The 23,426-nt window shown below is 38.6% G+C and overlaps 1 protein-coding gene across 1 annotated transcript in view; it reads right to left on the bottom strand.

Moving 5' to 3' along the window:
* dmd (dystrophin) overlaps window positions 1-23,426 on the bottom strand; it is a 168,529-nt gene that overhangs the window by 115,704 nt on the left and 29,399 nt on the right. Inside the window, exons 8-24 of the mRNA XM_062517487.1 lie at window positions 22,770-22,904; window positions 21,470-21,616; window positions 20,508-20,689; window positions 15,970-16,120; window positions 14,007-14,126; window positions 12,009-12,110; window positions 11,262-11,351; window positions 10,612-10,794; window positions 10,186-10,367; window positions 9,443-9,566; window positions 9,211-9,298; window positions 7,129-7,370; window positions 4,457-4,643; window positions 3,778-3,923; window positions 2,175-2,387; window positions 1,301-1,414; window positions 531-686 (exon numbers count right to left, since the gene is read on the bottom strand). Coding sequence (XP_062373471.1) covers window positions 531-686; window positions 1,301-1,414; window positions 2,175-2,387; window positions 3,778-3,923; window positions 4,457-4,643; window positions 7,129-7,370; window positions 9,211-9,298; window positions 9,443-9,566; window positions 10,186-10,367; window positions 10,612-10,794; window positions 11,262-11,351; window positions 12,009-12,110; window positions 14,007-14,126; window positions 15,970-16,120; window positions 20,508-20,689; window positions 21,470-21,616; window positions 22,770-22,904 — 2,562 coding nt within the window. The remainder of the gene's footprint in view (window positions 1-530; window positions 687-1,300; window positions 1,415-2,174; window positions 2,388-3,777; window positions 3,924-4,456; window positions 4,644-7,128; window positions 7,371-9,210; window positions 9,299-9,442; window positions 9,567-10,185; window positions 10,368-10,611; window positions 10,795-11,261; window positions 11,352-12,008; window positions 12,111-14,006; window positions 14,127-15,969; window positions 16,121-20,507; window positions 20,690-21,469; window positions 21,617-22,769; window positions 22,905-23,426) is intronic.

Raw genomic sequence — 23,426 nt, 5'->3', positions numbered from 1 at the left:
TCATGAGAATGGAACTACTGTATCTACAGCACTCTGAAGAGCTGTGTAAAAGGGTAGTTATTTGCCATTCAAAAGAGCATTAATATGGAATGGTGATTAACCAATATGAAATGTACTACCCAGAGCCATTTAGATACATAATGTATGGTTCTGGTATTACCAACATACTGAGGTACAATTCTTTTTCACGTGAGTATTTCGGGGCAGCCGTGGTGTACTGGTTAGCGCATCGGACTTGTAGCCGGAGGGTTGCCGGTTCGATCCCCGACCAGTCCACCACGGCTGAAGTGCCCTTGAGCAAGGCACCTAACCCCTCACTGCTCCCCGAGCGCCGCTGGTTGGGCAGGCAGCTCACTGCTCTGGGTTGTGTGATTCACCTCACTGTGTGTTCACTGTGTGCTGTGTGTTCACTAATTCGGTTAAAATTGGGTTAAATGCAGAGAACTGAATTTCCCTCGCGGGATCAAAAAAGTATATATTCTAATTCTTTTTTTTTTTTTATGAGTCATTAAAGAGAGGTAATATTTCACCTGTTTGCAAATGTTCTCCCATTGTTTGTTCAGCTCTTCCAGTTCTTTCGAAAGTTTAGCTGCAAATGGAGGTTCTGCCTCCTTCTTCAGGGCCTGACCCACCTCATTTATTCCATTCACACTTGGCTGGATTGTGTGTATGTCATTTACCAATGCCTAGTCAAGAAAATCAACACAAAATAAAAAATACATAACTACAGATGCATTTAATACAGATACAGAAAATAAAATATAAGCTATCCACAGTAGCAAACTGCTAACTCTCGCCCAGTAAACCATAAAGGATAATAAAGGCAGTGCGCAGAAAATGAAGACACAGTGAGCTCCAAAACACACTCCAATGTCCATTTTAGTGTCATACTAAAATCAATGACAAACAAATCCAACCTGTTCTGAGCTGTTTGTAGACATTTAAACACACCCATGGCTGAAGGGCCCTTCAAGTGAACACAAATGTTCAAGTTGTCCTATGACATCCCATAAAGTTGAAGATTAAAAATTAAGCATCCCCTTGTCTACCTCAGAGAGGTACTGTATGTACAGTAGCGTTGTGCACAGAACTTAATTTCACCCTGGCCTCTCTGATCCTTGAAAAGCTGTTTTCCTTGTATTTAAGCTAACAGCAAGAATAGCCCTTCCCATAATATTACACCTTCAATACTTAATCTTCATAACTACTTTAAATCTTCCACCTTAAATTAAAACACATTTACACTGTGCCTTTTTCAACTGAAAATTCGATCATAATTGTGTGGTACAAAATGACTTACAGTGCATTGCTCCAGCTGCTTCTCCAGAGCCTCAGTGTCTCCCAGAGCTGGCCACTCTTCATTCAAGAATACCTCTACTTCAGCCATCCATTTACACAAAGTTTGAACGTCATTCTGTTGGGTTAATAACAGCACAAACCATGACAAGAATGACATGAGTCAAGAGTGTATCTTGTTAAGTCCATCGTTACACATGTGCAACATGTGCATGTTGTTCTTTTTGTCAATTACAGGTCATTCAAATAAATGTTTGAGAAATCAAATCAACACAATCCAACAACGGTTTGACTGATATCTATAGCTTCTTTACACAAAGGCTGACTGACTATCATTAGTGCTGAATGAACAAATAAAGCCATAGTGCTACTGAAGAAGAAACATGTTTACAGAAAACAGAGTGAATATTATTTTAAATGATTCTGTCCTCCTGCACTTCTCACACTTTCTATCCCTTTCTCCATTCACACAGCCTGAATTGGTTTTGTTTGGTACTTAACATTACAGCATAATAAAGACACATGTTTAATGTGCCCATTTCTGTTGGGTTAGGGTTTGTTTTTTAGGCATGGTGCTACAATAAAGAATAAAAAGATAAAGAACTAGTGAGTGCGGTTCTTTTGCACATTGGAATACGATATTTAACTCGCACCCAAAGAAGGAGATATCTTGAAGTTTGAGCGCGCCTCTCTCTGCAAACCCATTTCTGTTGGCCCAGCCTATATTTGGCAATATAATTGATAACCATAAATGAATCCCATAGGCTACGTTCAGCCACGTTCTTAGGCTACAAACTGAATGTTAGGCCTAGGCCTCTCACAAAAATGATGAGTCAATCAAAAGATCAAAAGTACTGACACGTTACACGCACACACACCTGGAACTGTGACAGCTGGTTTATATGCTCCTGTATCTTGCATGAGTGCTCATCCAGCTGCACAGTTAAGCTTTTCCAGCGGGTCATGATTGCATCCATCTCATTACGATAGCGCTGACACATTTCTGGAGGAGCTTTCTGGAACACCTGCTCCACTGTAGATGTCAAATAGTCCACCTCAGTCTGGTGGTCTTGCAGAGTACTCTTAAGCCCCTAAACATACATACATACAGAATTTGTCAGATAACAATGTCCAAACACACATTAAAGTTTCTTTACTGACATTTATATGATGGGTTGTACGTCCATGAAACATTGGTTGAAAAATAGAACAACAACTCTATTAACAAATCTAAATGTCTGTGGGTGAAGCCACACGGTCAACTCAATGTACAGAAGAAAAATAAGGATGCTTACTGTGCGTTCACACCAAAAGCTTCAAAAGCTTCAAGAGCGCCGGAAATCATTCATTTTCTATGGAGAGTCGGCGTTACCGGCTTCAAAAGCGTTCCGGCGTGAGCGTGGCTTCATGAGCTTCACGGGCGTCAAAATAAAGTTGAGCCTCAGTTAACTTTATGGTAATTAGCTGTGACACGGTTCGGCGTCAACCAATTAGAATGTCAAACTCGCAGGATTGCTGCTTGTGGTTGGTTCGAATGTTTCACGTCTTGGCTTTGAAGCTTTCGGCGCTGAACTGAGTTGAGCGTCGGGCTATGAGCTTCACCAGCGATTTTGACTCTTTTGACGGTTTCGGTGTGAATGCACAGTTACAGTCCCCTCCATAAGTATTGGAACACACGCTAAAGTTGACTAAAAGGAGAATTATAAAATCATCTTTTGGAAATTGATCTTAATGTCTTAAATGAATAAAAAATATTCAACCTTTAAAGAAATAAATTTTCTTTGTGAATGAATAATGTATCGTATATTTATAAATGTTTCCTTAAAATACAGGGGTCATACAGTAAGTATTGGAATGCCTATGTTAACCCTATGTGTTAAATACCTTTTTTAACTTTTTTTATTCTTTAAATGACTGCCTGGATCCATGAAATAACGTAAGTGTTGTGCACGTTCACACTTTTCAATAACTAGTTCAAAGTTCAGTTCACACACATGCAAAGTGAACTGTTCACGTTCATAGTTCACCATTTTTAATTTTGAACTAGCTCAAGTTCAGTTCATTTGAATGAAAATCTGTTTCTGACGGTAGCGGACATTCAGACATGAAGCAGCCACCACCTGTTGTTCTCATCTAATTTAGAATGTTCGCAAATTGGGCTTTGTTTCGTTGGGCAGATAGCCTACCTATGCCTAATAAATGCGGCCGGGCTCAATTTACGCCGATAAGAATATGTGAAGTTTATTTCCAAAAGTAATGACAACAAAGACAATTAAAGAAATTGACCTGTGTGTTTGTGATAGAAAAAAAGTCTAGTTCAAGCGCATAGTCTAGCTTTCCTCTTCATGCAACAACACATTAACTCTTTCAGAGCAAGACTTGAGTGAGACTTCGTGGGAGTTGAACAGTAATAGGAGCTCCTGTAGCAACTTCCACACCTAAGCCCCACATAAAATAGGCAGGGAGCAAATAGAATCAAACCTGTATATCTTGGAGTCGCTGTTCCATGATTGGCAGCTCTGTCACGGCAGCTGATGGGGCTGCAAGCTTAGCCTCACACTGCTGCAGCCAGGACAGAAGAGTTGCCACAGTTTCCTTGTAGCGTGCAGGGGGCAAACTTTCTTGCACTGCATATATGTAACACAGATATAATGCATGTTAATTTAATCAAGCTATAATCAGCCTGCAGCAGCAGTCAGTAACTTTCAGTCAGTAGTGATAACAACGGCTATCATTATCATGATCTATTCTTGTGTGTTGACATTTGAGTTCATTAAAAAAGTCTTCATATCAGTTATTATGTCTCCTTTGACCAGCCTATAACATGAACTTGTGAAATTGCTGGAATACCACAGGCTGTACACCTAGAGCACTACAGGTATGACCAAAATGTTTCTCGAAACAAACAGCTTGTGGATCTGTTTTCTAAGGGGTAAATACAGATAATGTATCCCTTCCATATAAGTGTGAATGAATAAATGTAGAGTATTAACAACTGAGAAAGTATAGTATTGAAGGTTTACGTCTGTTTGTCTTTGAGAGCATGAAGGACATCTTTAAGGGCATTTTGAGAGACAGAGGTCTAGTAATACTGTATGAATCTTACTTAAGCAGACAATGAGGCTGGTCTGTATGCATAGTGATCTTGTGAATGCCTTACCCAAAATTAACTGTTTTTCACGTTTGCGCAACTCCTCCAGAACATTGTAGTAATGTTCGGTTAGGCTTGGTATATCTGTGTCAAAGAAAAGAGACTCTGCAGGCATTTCACCGCCTTTCAGTTCCTCCAACTGGTCCTTCAGCTGACCCAGAGATGGCTCCAAAGCTGTGAGACGTGAAATCTCATCCTGGGAAACATTTGCAATACAAGTCCAAATACAATATGAAAAAATGTCAATTAACAGACATCCAGTTTCCATTTCTAACTGAAACCCTTACATCTACAGTAACCAAGCCAAAAGTGATGCAATCAGTCTTGCCATCATCTGGTTGCATATATTCCTTTTGCCCTGTGTCTTCATCTTTTCTATTATGACATCTAAACATGTTGAAGTAAATGGTTACTTTGTATCTATGTTTAGTATTCAACTAAAAGTTCTGCATAGCAATGTGTAATATGATCAGCATATAGAATAAAGAAAATAAGGTTGACATCTACACAACCACATCCAACTACCTAAAACTAAAGTAAACTTTCGGATCAACAAAACTTTAATCTCATTTCAGGTTTATCTTCCCTCCACACAATATCTACAACATAGATGAAACTGGTGTGACACAGACCACCAAGCAGATTTTCACGTAGAACGGGAACATGTTGATGTTGTAAAAATAACTTTGAATCAACTTTAAATTAGCATATTAGTATTGAATTTGTCTGGCTCTGATAAAGCATTACAGTTTCTGAGATTAAAATATAGGCCTACTGTTTCACTTAAATTCTTTAGTATTAATCACGTGATTATTATGACGTGCGAAGGCGGGACGATTTGAGATGGAGGGCAGGAAGTAAACATGGATCACCGTCTACCAGACAGTCCGCAATTGTACTGATATAGACCCAATAAAAGAAGGCAAGGAAGCCAAATTGGACAGAAGACGAAAAATAATCCTGCTAGAGGAATATAACAAATGAAAAACTACATTGAAAAGCAAATTCGACTCACAAATAACGGTAAACAAAGAAATTGGGAGGAAATCGCCGCAGAAGTGCGAGAATAGCCTACGATGGTGAAGAGGAGTGTAGCTACACGAAGTAGGCTACAAAACAAAGTTAGAAAATCTAACTGTTATGGCCAAGAAGGAGATGTCCTGCTTTGGGAGAGAATCAAACGGAACACTTTTACGCAATGTTTATAACTGCATACTAAAGATGACGTTAAGTAGCCTGATAATAATATATACTTATAGGTCTACCCCGCAGGCCACTTCGCATATTTCTCTAGATTTTGCCATAACCTTATAGGCTATGTGACACAATGTCTCACAACTGTACTCAGCCTGCTCTACATCTCATTGCAGTGCAGCAACAAGCTAATGTCACCAGACCTTTAGGCTTTTGTTTCCTTTTCTTTTATTACAGAAACAACAACAAATCAACGAAGGACGTGTTGGCTCTCCAATAAGTCTTGCTGTTTCAGAAATGTACAAATAGATGAAAAGTATTTTACTGAATCATAAGCTCAGCAAAGTTGCTGAGGACTCAGTTACATTGACATTGACTGAAGAATAGGTCCCATTTAATAAATACTATTTGTCATTAAATGTGTATTGCCATTCCATTTATGACATGCAATCAAATGAGTTGGACTGACTGTGATTCATAATAGTTTTAATCATTTCTGCAATTTAGCTAAATAAGTTGTTGACCATGGCGTAGCACTCAGTGGATAGCCTACGTCGTTCAATGACTGCATGAGTTTTGCACAGACTGAAGTTATAGTTCTCCTGTTGTATGGGATTGGAGAGATTAAAACAATGGTGTCAGTCACAACTAATAGGCTACATATTAAGGTCAAACAGCCTCAGGCCTACAATTTAGACAACTTGCCTGAGGTCTGTTCCAGGGTTCCTAAAAGGTGTTTCTTTCATCCAGAGTAGGAGGATAGATATGAACGCAGAGCAATAGACTGTAAATATGATATACTTTGATTTAACTTCATGATTTTTTTTTGTATTTTCATACTTGATCGAACAGACAGTGTCTAGTCTCGTTGAAAAGCCCCACTTCTGCTCTTTTGTGCAATAAAGGTCTCATCGTGCTGCGAATAATCACTGAGCAATGTAACAGAGAAGAATGGGTGTGTTTTTTGACACACTTTGCGTCCGTCAGGCTCATAAGGTTAAAAAATCATTCACATTATATGAAAGGAGAGCAATAAAAAAAGTGACATTTTGGCATTAAAGGGGATGCAATGGAAAATGTGGGTGCACCTACATTTTGTGCTGGTTCACCTAGTTCTAGAGTACTACACCCCGCCCTCTCAAACACCAAGGTGCCAGAAAAACGTCTGTAAAATATCTAGGGAGAAAAATCTATGCACACTTGGATCCATGCAAAAAAAAGAATGTGTATTTTACTACCAAGCTTTCGGTCCTTATATAATAGACCTTCATCAGGGCATTGCCTGGTGCTGGTGGACCTAAAAAAAATAGCTACAGTAGGTGCACCAGTGCAACCAACGCAAAAAGTTAGTCTGGAGCCCTGGAGATCCTGTAGTGTACATGGTTTTCACAGTAATTGTTCCAAATCTACATGTAGAATTTATGTGCATACACAGACACGTGTTCAGACACGATTCCTCTAGGAGAACGTAGGGATGTCAGTATTACCCTGCAACGGTCAAGCTGGTTTCTGATCGGCTCAGGTTCACTGGGGGGCAGTGGCGTCAACTTGATCCAGCTGTCTGCAGAAGCCACACTTTGCTCCAGTAGTTGGTAAAGGTTGTAGAAGGCCAGAATACGGCTCTGATAGTCTAACCAGGCAAGTCGTTCAACTAACAGGGCACAGAATGCCTCCCAGCGACTGCTCAGCTGTTGTGCTGCCATATAAATATTCTCTGTTATGGGACCCCCTGCAGAGAGATAAGAGAACAACAAACACTAATGTTGGACATGATGACACAGGAGAGCAAAAATGCACATTTGAATTGAAATTACATATTAAGGGAAATCAAACTATCAAAACAGAAAATGTATGTGCAGATCGTTTTTATAGAGCTACAAAAAAAATTTGAGACAAATTTGATGCTTCCTGTTTGAATAGCCAATCAAGAAGGGATACTTCAGCGATTGGCAGTGTTGGAAGAAGGACTGCAATTCAGTGCTTAAGTAAAAGTACAAATAACCAGAGAAACATTGACTCTAGTAAAAGTAGAAATACCACACTGACAGCCCTACTTCAGTAAAAGTAAAAAAAAAAAACCTGCTTTAAATGTGCTTAAGTAAAAGTACTTGCATAATGACTTATTCTTTCAATGTATATTTTGTAATGATAAAAAAAAGATTGTCCACTAGATCTTCGTATGGGGAGGGCCCAAAACACATTTTAGTGATTTTCTAGGACTTTTGAGATCTCAAAGAATTTTAAGGCATTTCATGTTGCAATGTTTTGAAATGAACGCGCAGTTATAGTCAGGCAGCCATGGGATCAGACCTGGTTTTGTCGGTTAAAGTTTTTTTTTGCAGAATCTAGTAGACTAGGGGTACATCTTTAAGATTTAAGAGGGTGCCCGGTGATATCCCTTGGGCAATTTCACTATGAAGCAGATATCACTATGAAACTTCACCAGTTGAATACTTAGATCAATAAAAAAAATAAATGTATTACAAGTTTTCTGAAATGTAATGTTTGAATATGCAAAGTAGATAGTATGCAATTAAATATGCACTGATTTGCATAAACTTAAAAAGATAAAATCTGAACATTGGATAAAGCCAGTTTCAGTTTTTTCTTTTCATTTTGTTGACATAGGAGATTAAAAGTATTTTACAAAGGGAATTATGGATATCTCGTTTAGTTATTCAGTAAATCAGCAAATACTACGAGCCTTTCAAATTTTCGCGATGTTTTTTTGAATAAAATGTCATATAAATCTGGGCAGGAATAATATATTAACAAACCCCTCTGTAAAAACCTTCAGAACATGGTTAGGTATGAGACTGAAAACTTTGGTGTATGTATGTAGATGCTTGTGAAGTGGAGATTTTGTTCTCAGAGTGAGAGAAGAAACTTATCCATGGTGCTAGCATCTCTCACTTGGAATGTATTTAAGTACATTTCATTTGCATTTGATAGGTGTACTCACATTGAAATTGGAAGTATTTCCTATTTTTTCATAATTTTGATGATATTTCATGATAATTATCATTATAATTATTATTCTGGGTGTGAACGTCCCTTAAGAGACATGCAAGTGAGAGATGCTACCCATGGATGAGCTGGCAAGCAATGAACCTAGAGTGTAGTTTAGAACGGCTCTCAGGATGTAACCTAATGCTAGATTAACGGCATCCCCAAAATATGTTTGCTACTGACTATTAATTCGAATGTAATGTTTATTGATGTTATTGAAAGTCGCTTGGTGTCTGCTCAGAACCATAGACATAAAACTAGTGCTTGGAGATTGGTTCAGGTTGATGGTAAAATCCGAGAATGAATTCCCACTGGTTCATGTTTTGTGTAATGGTGTTCTTGGCCCTCTTTTCTACAGAAACAGATTTAGTTGGAGAGGCATCATCTCTGGAAAAATCTATGACAACGTGCATTTATGGGTGTGACTTACTTTGCTATGTATTTTTTCCAGGTAATAATATTGTAGAAAACATTGTTTTGTTTTATTATTTCACAAACAATTACAACAGAGGCAATGGTGAGAACATGGTGAGTCAGTATTCTGCTCTAGCAAGAATTACCTTCATCATGTTGATCCATGAGAGCCTGAGCTGACCGTGTAGCTTCTTGAAGCTTCCGGAACTTGTCTGGTCTCTCTCGTTCTATTGCCTGATAATGAACACAGATGAAGGCATATAAATATTTCTTCAAATATCTAGTAAATCAAGTCAATCAAGTCCAACTTTTCTACTAAGGGTGTGTGTGTGTGTGTGTGTGTGTGTGTCATGTGTTTGTGTGCATAAATATCCATACCAGCACTTTGTCTTGCAGGTCTGACAGATTTCTCTCTTTGCGGGACACAGAGAACTCTGGGCTTTTGAGAATGGCCTCTGCACGAGTGATGAAGCTGTGAATCTCAGTGAAGTCCATGTCAAAGCTGTCAAACAACAGCAACAAATTCTATTATCAATGAATACATTTTTTTTTTTAAATACGCACTGCTGGGAGTAGTTGTATTCATCTGTACAATTAAACAATGTTCAAGCAACTTTCTTTTCCTGTCATTATTTCCTACATCTTGTTGCCAAGCTCCAAGCCGTCTGCTTTATAAAATCCTTTAGTTTGTTTTTTGCCCATAAAGTAGAAGTAATAAAAGCTGTTTCAGATATACTTTTATATTAAGATAAACAATCTAGTTAGTATTGTTTTTAGCATAAAGATACTTACATTGAGCTTACATGTCTTAATACATCTGCCAATGTATTAAGAAAATGCATCTAAAGATTCAAGATTAAGACAATTTCTGTCCTGATGTCACAGAGTTACAGGTGATGATTTATGTTTGATTGTCAAAAGCATACTTCATTAGCGGTATATTTATTTTGATTATTAAAGTGTTTTTCATCTAAAGGTTCGACTTCATGCTTATTCAGTAGAGCATTTTGTGCCCTCCCCAAACCCAGACATTTAGATGGCATGCTTTGTTTGTAATGGATGCAACACAGCAATTGCAAATTTGAATATCAGTTTCTTGTGATATAAGAAAACTCACATACCGTTTCTGGAGCTCAGCGTCAACTACAATCTGTCTTTTCTTCTGGGGAGGAGAGGAGGGCAGTTTCTCCTTTGAGTATTTCATCATGACTTTCTCTCGAGTAGTAACTTTAGTTACAGATGCCATGACAGTTTGCTTGACCTCTGTCTGTGATGTTGTCTGTGATCTGACAGATGGTGCAATCTGGGGAAAGAAAAATAGTTGTATCAGAATCAAGTCAGCTTTATTGGCCAGGTTTGCATTAAAAAACAAGGAATTTGACTTTGGTACTTCAAAAACTTCTGTTGATATTGATAATACATATGGCAAATTAAGCCATGAGATTGTTACCTGAAGTACCACTGTATTACTTCAAGGAAATGGTCTTATGCCAGGGTGAAGCCTGGAACATAGAGCTAAGCACTTTTCGTTGAGAGGAAATAAATACCTGTGTAGTACTTTTCTCAAGAAGCTGTAGTTGAAGGCAGTCCCAACGTTGGTTTAAGTTTTCCATCCGTGCTTCCAATTTTTGAGCTACTTCCTTATTTTTGACACTGCAGATAAGGGCCTGGCTCAAGGAGCGGAGGTGGTCAAGAGAACGCTGCTTCACTTCCAGTTCTGCTTTCAGCAGCTGTGTAGACATATACACACTTTTAAAACATCATCGACACACATACTTCTCGAGGGCCCTATGACCCCACTAAGGCCAAAGTACTCTATTCTTCCTATTCTTCCCAAGTCATGTGCCACTACAAAGCAAATCTCAATAGTTTCTCTATGAAATGGCGCAACAAGGTTTGTATTTAAGTAATAGATTGTTGTTTGGGTTACCAGTCTATTTTTCACGTGGCATTTTTATACTCACATTTTTGAATATCATCAACTTGTGAATAGTCTAGATGGCAAGTCAGAATGACAATGGCTACAGCAATACTAGCTGCCTTTGAAGCATACATCAAAAATGGCAAATTGCTGCCTAGTGCTGCTTTAAGTCAAAGCTAGATTTTTTGTTTCAAAGAATTTCTGCCTATTTCTACTGCAAGAATGTTGCTCAACCAGGAGCTGTTTTACAATAGAGCGTAATAAGCACAGACTTACAGCAAGGTTTCTGAGTCTGGTTGCTGCATCACCACTCTGCTGCATCTTCACCTGCTGCTCCTTCTGCGTTAACCATCTTTCAAACTCACACTGTAAAGACAGACAGACAGACAAATACCCCCATACACCCCCCCCCCCCCCCCCCCACACACACACACACACACACACACACACACACACACACATTAAAACAGCAAATGATAAAACAGAAACAACACAATGCAAGATATATGGTCATATCATGCTGAACTGGCCCATCTCTCTGACAAATATAGTATTGTGCAGATCCGGTTGAATCTTACAATACAAACATTCCTTACTATACTGTACGTTCAGCCTGATCTGATTTGACACTACTGAACCAGGAAGCCAGGAAATGTTCTTCCTACAGATACAGGTTTTGCTATAACCTTTCTGGTACACTTTCAAAGTGTACAATACTTCGGGTTGTCTGTAAAGACTCTAACCACACTACTACAGTAGTTATAGTGTAGATATATTTTTGAGCATTGTCAGTGTATAAAATAGTGTTTGTTTTTTGAAGACTGGCTACCCCTTTAGCTTTCAATATAAGACCATTCAGTGATATTGCAAAAAGCAGTCTTGCTCAAAACTCAATTCACATAATTTTGCTCTTAATCAAAAGTTTGAACTTGTTAACTACCGTAAATAGACCCTTGGTTGTTTTTATTCCAGAGTTAAGTTAAGGAGTGGCAATTATTCTGTAGGTGACAGGAATTAGTATACCTGTGCTTCTGCGAAATCCTGCCACTTCAGAAGGACTTCCTGTAAAAGGACCCAACGTTCTTCCGTCCATTTACAGATGGCAGCCCAGCGGTTTCCAAGATGCTGTAGGAACCAACAATTGGTCATGTCTTTAATTTGGCTTCAGTGACAGAACCCGTATGATAAAAAGTTCACAACAATTATCCCCCTGCCTGAACAATCACCAGTTTCATGCCTGAACGACTACTGACCCATTACCCTTACCCCTATGACAAGTGTTGTGGTTTGGGGTTTATATACAGTAATTTGGGGTCTTTTAGTTTTGGTTTGGGATGGCTTGCTTGCTTGCTCATTGTGCAACCTTACATCCTCCACCTTAACCCTGACTTAATTTGTTTGACTTTTGTTGAAGTAAAGTGAAGGGAAGTTGTAGTGCAGTGATTATGCTGCTGGAAGCTACAACAGCTAGAAGGAGAGAGGACATATGAAAGATGCCAAATGAAAGGGCAGCACACCAAGACAACCTTAGTTGAGGGGCCACGGCCTTGATGAACTCATGAACCATTAACCTTGTATTCGTGTAATCATGATGAGAAATTAAAGGCACTGAAATACTGAATTTCTCTGTTTTCATCTATTGCCTAATAAAGTCTTGTTTCCAATATTTTGATGAGATCACTGTCATTGGCCGCGTTTCCCAGATTCAATCTTTCTTAAGGACTTAAGGCTCTTAAGAAGGGTTTGGCTAAGAAGGAGTGCTAAGATTTGGATGCTTCCCAGACGCGTTCTTAACTGCCTTCTTAGGAGAACCTTAAGATCAAGCCAAAGAAGCTTCTTCAGAGCTTCTTAACGAATCTGGGAAACTCGGCCATTATCATTATCTTTTTATCTTGCAATTTCTGTTTGAGCATTATAAACCCAGTTGATGGTGCAGTTTTGTTCAGTTCGAAATCCTGGCTGGTTTATTTCATAGCACAAAAGTTAAAACATTTATGAAGAGTACTGGTTCAAAAAACAGCATTGGTTGAAAAAATGATCTAAGACAAATTGAAGATCTTTCATGGCCATGAAAATGTGTAGAAATGAACCTTCTATGTGAAGTCAACATATACTGTAAGTATACAGCTTATAAATATTTTTGGGCAAAACTGAGACTATTTAAACATACTGAACATATGAAAACAGTTAGATTGTTACATGTTTGCTTGGATCCTGTATATCTGGATGATTATGTAAGGGATAATGTATAGAACGCTGGTCATTATCGGAAATAATTCCCGACAGGATGAACTGAACCCCGACGCGCAGCGGAGGGGTTTTGCTCCGTCCTGAAGGGAATTATTTTCCGATAATGACCGGCGTTCTATACATTATCGCGCTTATTATACGGCTACTTGCCAAAACGAGAAAAGAAACTCATCTCAATGTGTCTTTAGCAATGACTTGGCTACCGTTTCGTGGCTTCCGCAACAACTAGCGGAGTGAACCCGTTGCCATTGGCAGCGGTCATTATACCTTCGGAGCGGTCATTATGCAAAAAATAACTGACCGGTAGAACGTTGAGAGGCCCATTCAAAGTGAATGGGAGCTCCCTCAACATTCTAGAGCAGGGGTTCTCAATGTTTTTGGTTCCAAGGACCCCTTTTAGGGGATAACATTTTCCGAGGACCCCCTTATAACCGTAACAGTTAACCATTCGTATTCTCTGAGGTTGTGGCCGGGTCCACTATCCCAAGTTAGGACCAAATAGACACAATTTGCTTGTTTTATGGGTGAAAAGGGCATCATATTTTTAAAATGTTAACTTTATAATTTCAAGCAAATTATTTTGCGGACCCCTTGGCTATGGGTCACGGACCCCAAGGGGTCCCCGGACCCCACTTTGAGAACCACTGTTCTAGAGAGCCGTATAATAAGCTGTTTTAACACACATAGATTGTATAGCACTTTTTAGTGAAGTTTTTAGTGAGTTTTTACATACCATGTTGAACATAAAAAAAAAAAGGAAACACTATTCACCTTCAGTTTCTCCTCCAGCGCAGCAGTAGCATGATCTCCACTTGTCTCATCCACAACAACCACCATATGAGTCAGTGAGTTTACCTTAACCTGCTCCAGTTCAAGATCTTCTTGCAAAAGCTATAATGACAAAATGAAAGACTCTTAATATTTTCTGGAAATCCAAACAAATGATGCAACATTTCTTTGAAATATTTGTCAGTATCGGGTGAAACGGCCATGGATGAAAAGCTATCAGACCTAGCCGATCGCTGAATTAGCTTTTATGCTGTTTCAGTAAAAGGCTAGTGATTATAGCAAACACACAATTGTGTTCACTAATTAAGCAGTTAGAGATTATACTGTACAACACAGTCTATGTGCTGTGAAAATATATTTTTATAAAATATGATTTTTTATATAACTAGCGAACTATGACGGCAAACGTTTTCCCTTTTTCTAAGCAGTTAAGAAAATACATACTTTATGCACTGCAAAAACTCTAATAAAATTTAACCAAGTGTTATTCATCTTTTCAAATATAGTTGGTATGTTTTCAGTATAAAGAGACTTACCTAGCACTTTCTCATAAACTCACTTGACTCCATATAAGAAGAGTTTGACTTCTTTTAAGACGTATCATCATGAAAACAAGTAAATTTGTCTTCCAATGTGTTAAGGCCTGTTCACACCAAGAATGATAACGATAACGATAACTATAAATAAATATCGCTCTCGTTAATATGAATGGCAACGTTCACACCTAAACTATAACGATAACAACATGAAGAACGATATCGTTGTTGATCACTTTCAGAGCGATTTTGAGAACGATAAAAAGCTAACAGCCAATCAGAACCCATAATATTCTAGCCATCACATTCATTAACATGAGGAGAGACTTTTCTTATCGTTGGCCAGTCTGGACGCTTTTATCGTTATGGTTATAGTTATCGTTATCGTTATCGTTATCGTTCTTGGTGTGAACGGCCCTTTACTGTAAGTAAATCTGTCCTAAAACAAGCAAATTTGTCTGCCAGTGCGTTGAGTAAATTTGTCTTGATAAGACTCATTAAAGTAAGTCAAAGTCTTCTTGAATTAAACCAAAACGATCTTTTGAGAGGGCACTAGGTAAGTCTAGATATTTTTGATCCTATAAGATTAATAAAACTTCTTACTATGGTTTTATTTTTTGCAGTGTGTCCCGTATCAAGGGCACCGGAAGTTTCACTGCACTTCACTTGTCGCCAAAAGTCACAAATGTATATCGGTATAATTTGAAGTCAGAGATTTTTTCACAAATCTGGTACAGATAAACATAAAGAGTCCAAATTTGTAAGGCGAGCAAAGTGCAAAGTAGGTCAGAAAGCAAAGTTATCGCATATGAAATACTCATCAATGGTTGTGTGTCAATTGCCCATGATGCTTAACCAGAGACTCAAAAACCATCCATAGAAAGACATGGGGTTTGTTCATAATGTAGCAGTTGGCTGGCTACAAATATCCTGCCCCTTCCATGGCAAAAATTCCACATGTGAATATGTTGTGCCAATGATGTGATGTGCTATGAATACAGTACATTCATTGTACCAATAATTTGTTGTGATCTCGCCGCTGCAGAGAGTTTGTTGTTACATGTTTCTGTTATTTGTTTACTATGCCTGAAGATACAGAACATCAATTTGAGAAACTCAATTTCTCATCAGAAATGATCACAGTCACTTACACAAAGGTTATGCAAAACACACCTTTCCCCTTCCAATATACCTTATTGCCTGTGGCATGCATACTAATACCTGCCACCTTGTCACAAAACAGTTGAGATTAAACCCAAATGCATGACTCATGACTCATTACGCAAAGTACACAAAACAAATTCCAATGACACAGTGACTCTTTACGTCCAACTGAACATTGAAACTGGCAGCAATTGTCCCTTTACTTTTGAATATGCAGTACTGTCCTAAACTGACATCAGACCTACTTTATGTTCCTCTACTTGTTGCTTAATATTTTCCAAGTCTGGTCCAAGTGTCTGAGCCCCCATCCGTTTGATTCGGCCTTCTGTTAATTCTAGCCAATCAGCGAGCTGCTTCAGCTGCTGGTGTTGCAGTTCCATCAGAACTTCATGGAGCCTGGAAGGAAGTATACTATTAATACCACAAAACAAATGTAAATACAATCTACAGTACAGTTATACTATGGTTTGTACATTGAAGCAGGTTATGCTCACTTTTCACTGCTGTCAGACTGGGGTCATGTTATGACCTGAATTGACAATTGATATGTGAAATCTTGGTACAGTGTTTCTGATGTGGTACTTCTTGATGTACAGCGCCCTCCACAATTATTGGCACCCCAGGTTAAGATGTGTTCTTTAGCTTCTAATAAATTCATTTTTTTTCCAAATAATATAGGACCACAATGAAAAAAAGCGTAAAAATCCAACCTTTAATACAAGTGCATTTATTTAGAAGGAAAAAAATCCCACATTAAGAAATAATTATTCTTCATAAAATCACCTGTTCCACAATTATTGGCACCCCTAACAATTCCTAGGAAATAAATGTAATTTAAGTATTTCTGTCATTTCTGTCATTTCTACAGTAGTTTACAAAGTCGTAGTCGTATGTAGGAACATTTAATTAGTAATTCTTAACATCCTGTTTCCCTGGGCTATCAATATGACGTGACACAGAGGCCATTTCTCTTCAACATGGGAAAGACAAAGGAACACACTGTTCAAGTAAGGCAGATGTGTGTCGACCTTCACAAGTAAGGCAATGGCTATAAGAAAATAGCCACTCGCGCACCTGCCCATATCTATGGTCAGAGGAATCGTTAAGAAGTTTAAAACAACTGGAACAGTGGTAAACAAGCCTGGAAGAGGACGCAAGTTTATTTTGCCACCACGCACAGTGAGGAGGATGGTAAGAGAAATAAAAAAATCTCCAAAACTCACTGTTACAGAATTGCATCAACTGGTTGCATCTTGGGGTCACAAAGTCTCCAAAACAACCATCAGGCGCTATCTACATGGCAACAAGTTGTTTGGGAGGCATTCAGGGAAAAAAACCTTTCTCCCTCAAAATCATAAGCACAAACGTCTGGAGCGGTACTGGGCCTTCAACTGGGACCGTGTGCTTTGGTCAGATGAGACAAAGTTAGAGCATTTTGGCAACAAACACTCTAAGTGGGTCTGGCGTAACAAAAAGATGAGTATGCAGAACAGCACCTCATGCCCACTGTGAAGTATGGGGGAGGATCGGTGATGCTGTGGGCCTGTTTCTCTTCCAAAGGGCCTGGGAACCTTGTTAGGGTGCATGGCATCATGAATGCTTTGAAATACCAGGACATTTTAAATCAAAATCTGGTGGCCTCTGCCCGAAAGCTGAAGATGGATCGTCACTGGGTCTTTCAGCAAGATAATGACCCTAAACATATGGTCAAGTCTACACAGAAATGGTTCACCAGACACCGTATCAAGCTCCTACCATGGCCATCTCAGTTCCCAGACCTCAACCCCATTGAAAACCTGTGGGGTGAGTTGAAGAGGAGAGTGCAGAGGAGAGAACCCAGGTCGTTGGATGATTTGGAGATTTTGTGCCAAGAGGAATGGTCGAAGATCCCTCTTTCTGTTTTCTCTAATCTTGTGAAACATTATAAGACAAGATTAGGTGCTGTTTTATTAGCAAAAGGGAGTTGTACAAAGCATTAACATCAGGGGTGCCAATAATTGTGGCACACATGATTTGATGTAAAATAATTGTTTCTTAATGTGGGATTTTTTTCCTTCTAAATAAATGCACTTGTATTAAAGGTTGGATTTTATGCTTTTTTTCATTGTGGTCCTATATTATTTGGAAAAAAAATGAATTTATTAGAAGCTAAAGAACACATCTTAACCAGGGGTGCCAATAATTGTGGAGGGCGCTGTATCTGTCTGTACTGTGTTCCAATTTATTATGAGTTTGGAGAGGGGTGGGTCTGGAACGCCAGACCCCATTGTTGAGCCTCCTTGAGGTGTCATGGGCCTTATTCAATGAAATACAGATGAAGGAAGGTGTCATCTTGATGATAACCACACTAAAATGCCTGTGAAGGATGCTCTGTTGATGATGTGTGTTTTGTTTCTGTTTTGTTTTTTTGGTTAGGCATTCAGGGGCCTGTACTACGAAGCGGGGTTACTGGCTTATCTGGGTAACTTCGAGAGTAAGTTGATGACGTGTGGCGTAACTTCCCGGTTAACCCGTACTACGAGAGGTGGATAGGTTTTAACCGAGGTATGCTGCCATGGCAATTTACGCTGCATCTCAAACCTGCTCCGAGCAGGTTATGCTCTTGGTTAACCCGAGGTTTGCGGTTAACCACACCCTTTATAGGCGAAGTACCACCCCACAATGTCGACGTAGGCTACCTGGAAGATCCATTATTGGAGCGCCAATTGTAAGCGCCTCTCTTCGCAAGGCAAGGGTTTTTAAAGACCGCCAGAATCTTTCTCCATATATACAGTATATTCTCTATGAAAGATAGCCTATACATTCTCAGCCGAGGGAATTTGTTGCATTTGTCAGCTGATCGAGGCAAAGTGGACGCTATAAGCATAGGCAATATAACATATTTTCATAATTAAGACATATTAATGCAAGCTATAACTAGGCCTAGCCTATATAAACCTTCTGAATGTTTTTGAGTTTCATTTTCACCTGCTGCCAGCGGCACTGCCGTTGCACCTAAAAGGTTCACAGGATTAGGCATAGCCTAAATCAGTCAATGGGTCTAAACATTCAATTATCATTATTAATCTACATGGCGTGAATTGTGTTGCATCTGTAGGACTCTTATGAACTAAAAATGTTTTTATTTCAACACATTTCAGACATTCCGCAAGCTATTAATCCTCCGTAACACATAGGCTATCTAAGGAACATGAAATAAAACTTTACTTTCATATATCCAATCTGCAATACGTTGCCAACAGCCTTGTCTTGCTTTGTTTGCTGTCGACGTATTTGATTTGTGTCATAGAGTGGGTTTTAATTCCTCGCAACTTTTTATAATCATTGCGCATTCCTTATCCGTAAAATGACGTGATCGCGTCATGATTAAAAGTGGTGGCTTTGCACGGCAATCCGCCCATTTTATGTGAACGCGCACCAACTCCGATGAGGTTAACCCCAGTTCAACAAATCAACTTTTTACTCAGCGTCGTAGTACCGATTAACGCCAATGAAGATAACCAGGTTTTGTCAACCCCGGTTTAGCAAAGTAACCCTGGGTTACATCTGGGTAGGTTGAGCTCCCTTCGTAGTACAGGCCCCAGGCTACTGGTGGAGGATGCTCAAAGGTAAACATTGTTAAGGTTTACCTTTGGAGTCTTTGTAGCTCAGGAGTGAATGTTATCAGGAAATCGGCCCCTGATCATTAGGACTTTATATCATATTAGACGTCATCATTTAGCCTATATCATTTTCCGTAAGTCTCTATCCTGTCAACAAACGCATCAGTTCGTACATGCATCCAAAAGCCTGTGCAACTCACATAGCTACATTCATGCAAATAACTGAAATATGGAAAGTTACACAGCTGTCATTGTGAATATCAATTGGCAAAAACCACAATGGTGTGTAGCTGGCATTGTGAATATTACACTTATAAACACATGCCCAAAACCTTCCATTAAAAAAGATTCTGCTTGTACAGCTGGCGGCAAGCTTCTCTATTACATTTCTCCTGATGAGTGAACAGCCAGAAGTGAGCCTCACCGATCATATTGCACAGGGGAAAAACTGGTGTTAACAGGCTACCATTATTTCAGATAAACGTCCCCATTCCGAAACATAACCAAATGTAGCAATTTTCTGGTTTCGTTTATGTCTTAGCAAAACATCAAAAGTTTCTGGTTTTCATTTTTGTTCCATGAATTCAAAGCCTTGGGTTTAACACTTTACTCCAGCTAAAACTGCTTATCTAACAAAATATAACCAAGACTTACTAATCTTATGTCAATATTTAAAAAATATGGATAAAACCATTTGAATGCTTCAGAATGGCTTCAGGTTTGATAGAAAATTTAATTATCTCATTTCAGAGCCTAGTTACAGGAACAATACAGGCGGAGGTCGTCGCTCTCTGAGCACTTTTCTAGTTGGTATTGTTTTCAGTATAAAGAGACTTTCCCAGAAAATCGTCTGACTTTTAAAAACAGTTTGATTTCTTTTAAGACGTCTCATTCTGAAAACAAGCAGATTTGTCTGCCAGTGTGTTAAGCAAATATGTCCTAAAAACAAGCATTTTTTTCTGCCAGTATGTTGAGTAAATTTGTATTTATAAGTCTCTTCATACTGAAAACTATTTTTTTTTATCTTAATATGAGATCAATAACAATAATAATTGTATTTTTTGCAGTGTGGATCTAAAACTAACCTTCAAATTGTTGAACCCTTCAAATTACGCGTGTGTGTGTGTGTGTGTGTGTGTGTGTGTGTGTGTGTGTGTGTGTGTGTGTGTGAGTAACTATACCTGCTTTGTCTCTCCATGCTGCTTACTCTCAGGTGTTCCCAACGTGAATTAAGGAGGTTCATCTGTTCTCTCACCTCTCCCTCTTCTTCCTCACTTAGTTTTCCTTCTGCCAGAATTTGCCCTCCCATTTGAAGCACATTCCCTACACTGCCTTGATGAGAGGTGAGCTCAATCATGTAGCCCTGAAGACAAACACACACACACACACACACACACACACACACATAGATATACAGGTTAAGATGTAGTGTAACATTAACAAAAGCAAGAAGTTCAGAAAGCATTTTGTCTGATGGTGAGACTATTTTTAAAATAAAAACTAAAGTGTGAATGAAATGTATGAAAACATTCATAAAAAATATATAACAACTCAAACATCAAAATTGTGCCCCCAAATGCATTCCCTAATCGATCACTTGGGGTGTTTAAACAATGACGCCATCATCTACAACTCTATCATCTACAGTACATATTTGTCTGTAGTGACTTGCAAAATCACCATCTGCATTCCCTGAATGACAATAGCCAGGTTTACATGGACAGTTTTCTCTTTTCCATTCTGATTTAACTATTCTGATTGAAAAGAACATTACCATCGATTTACACAGGGTACATTCTATTCTGATCAGCTGTTCTCAAGTGCTTCAGAATCTTTAGCTGGAATAGCCGTGGTTTTTATTGATCGAGCTGTAATTCCATTTCTAATCGGACTAGAAGTGTCCGTTATCATGTGCTAGTACTAGTGTTGAATAAACAATATTTTCGAAGGTGACTGGACGTTTTGCTGTTATATTCTATTCCAGGTTGTATTGAAAGGGTCTTCAATGTACACTGTTCAATTCATCATAGGATTAATTTTCAAAACAAAAAGGGTAAAAAATTATGAAATCTAATCAGCTCTTGGCCATGGACTGTATGCAGACACAATAATCATTTAAAGGAAAGAACAGACATAGCTATACCTCATGTGTATGGAACTGCTCTTTGACCTCTTCCACACACTTAGAAATTGGGGGCTGTGACTGTAGGCCATCCTCAGCAGACAATAGCCATGTTAGAACTTCCTCCAAAGCACTTTGATATGCCTCAAGCTCCACAGTACTCAACTCCTGTTCCACACATTTAACAAAGACAGAAGGGCAGAGATAGAGAGGTGAGACATAGAAAAATTAGTTAATCACAACACAAAAGGAAAAGGAAAACCTATTGATATTGAGATATTAAGAGTACAGACTAAAATAAGTAACAGAAAGTACAAATATATAAAGCAAATATGTGTATTCCCATTTTCATTCATGGATGTGCAATATCCTGTCATCCTATGTATCAGCATTTATTTTCACTGGAATTGTGACACACACTGTGTGACTTTAGCCTGGCTTACGCCAGATGAGAGTGTAGTTCCATGTCAAATCAGCGTAGAAAATCACCAGGTTTCATTTTCAGTTGGTCTTATTGCACTTTCTAACTTCAGAAGAGACATTACCATTATAATGGAAAAATTACCAGAAATCTGAGTCACTTTTAAACCTGAGGCTAGCAGGCAAGACGCTAATCGTTTAAACCAATTCAATGATTTATGCTAGGATGAAGCTAAAAGTTGTATTGCCAGACTCACAGAATGGCTGGATGAATGGGAAAAAGGGTAAATATCAATTGTTTTGCTCGAGGGGAGGTGGAAAATTAGCTTAATACCAATTATTTATGTCTGTTTATTGTCTTGATGTCTGTGCACTTGTGTGGGTTTGCACTTTGTGCTTACAAAAATGCGCTTTATAAATAAATGTGACTTGACTTGATAAACAAACCTTCTTTGAGGGCTTTTGTATGGCCTTTCATGAAATGACATGAAATTTAACAAATGAACTCATGCTACTTGAGGGTCACATAGAAAGTTATACTGATACTAATACAGTAAAACCACAGCAATACTAATACGGCAGAGCTGACCTGACAGCTCCTCCATATAATCATAATGGGAGTTAAATGTCAGTCACTATTAGTCAACCTTTGCTAATCTTTGCTGACCTTTTCAGATGTTCTATACATCTGAAAAACATTTCTTATGACTGATGCAAAAGCAAAAATGAAGGCTCTACTTAAAATGGCAAAGTAAAACATCAGCATCTCTTCTTTTGGGATAGAAGGTGATGTTGTGGGACAATGGGAAACATTTGTTTAACAAACTACAATTTACTAAAAACTAAAGCGATGAGTCTGCTGAGGTCTAGAGGTGGTTAGACAACATGGGGATAAACACACCTGTGTGGCTGAGTGACTCCTCTTTTGCTCAGGTGACTGGATATATGAAGACTGTGTGAAGGCATAGCTTTTATAATGGGACTTAGCTGAAGGGGACGGGCTGCTCACCCGACCCTGAGCAACACTCACTGTGATCTGAGAGAAAGACAGGGAGAGAGAGAGACAGACAGACAGACTTTTTAAGCAACTGTTATCATTATTATTATTATTATTATTATTATCATTATTACTACTACTACTACTACTACTACTACTACTACTACTATTATCGTTAGCAATAGCAGTAGTAGTAGTAATAGTTGTAGTATTCACTATAATTGTTAAGGACTATAAACAATGTTAAACTTAAATGTTGCCATTTGTTGTACTGTACCAAAACATGAGCAACGCCTTTGGTTAAACTGAACTTGTCTGAATAGAACACATTTATTCATGAGCAACACTAAATAAATCAGAGCTCCCCAAAATCACAGTCCAAATGTCAATGGAATAGACAAGACCCAAAGGTTCACTTATGCACACATACAGTAGACTTATCCAATTAACTGTCTAGAATTACTGTAGAAACCAGATTCAGATGCAAAGGCCTAGATAATTCTAACATGTTTTAATTGTTTTGGAAACATCAATCTTCAGTCTAGTTATTTCAGTTATTTC

Source organism: Sardina pilchardus, chromosome 17 (genome assembly GCF_963854185.1).
Source record: "Sardina pilchardus chromosome 17, fSarPil1.1, whole genome shotgun sequence".
Classification (NCBI taxonomy): Eukaryota; Metazoa; Chordata; class Actinopteri; order Clupeiformes; family Clupeidae; genus Sardina; species Sardina pilchardus.
This window is presented reverse-complemented; position numbering and strand designations above follow the sequence as displayed.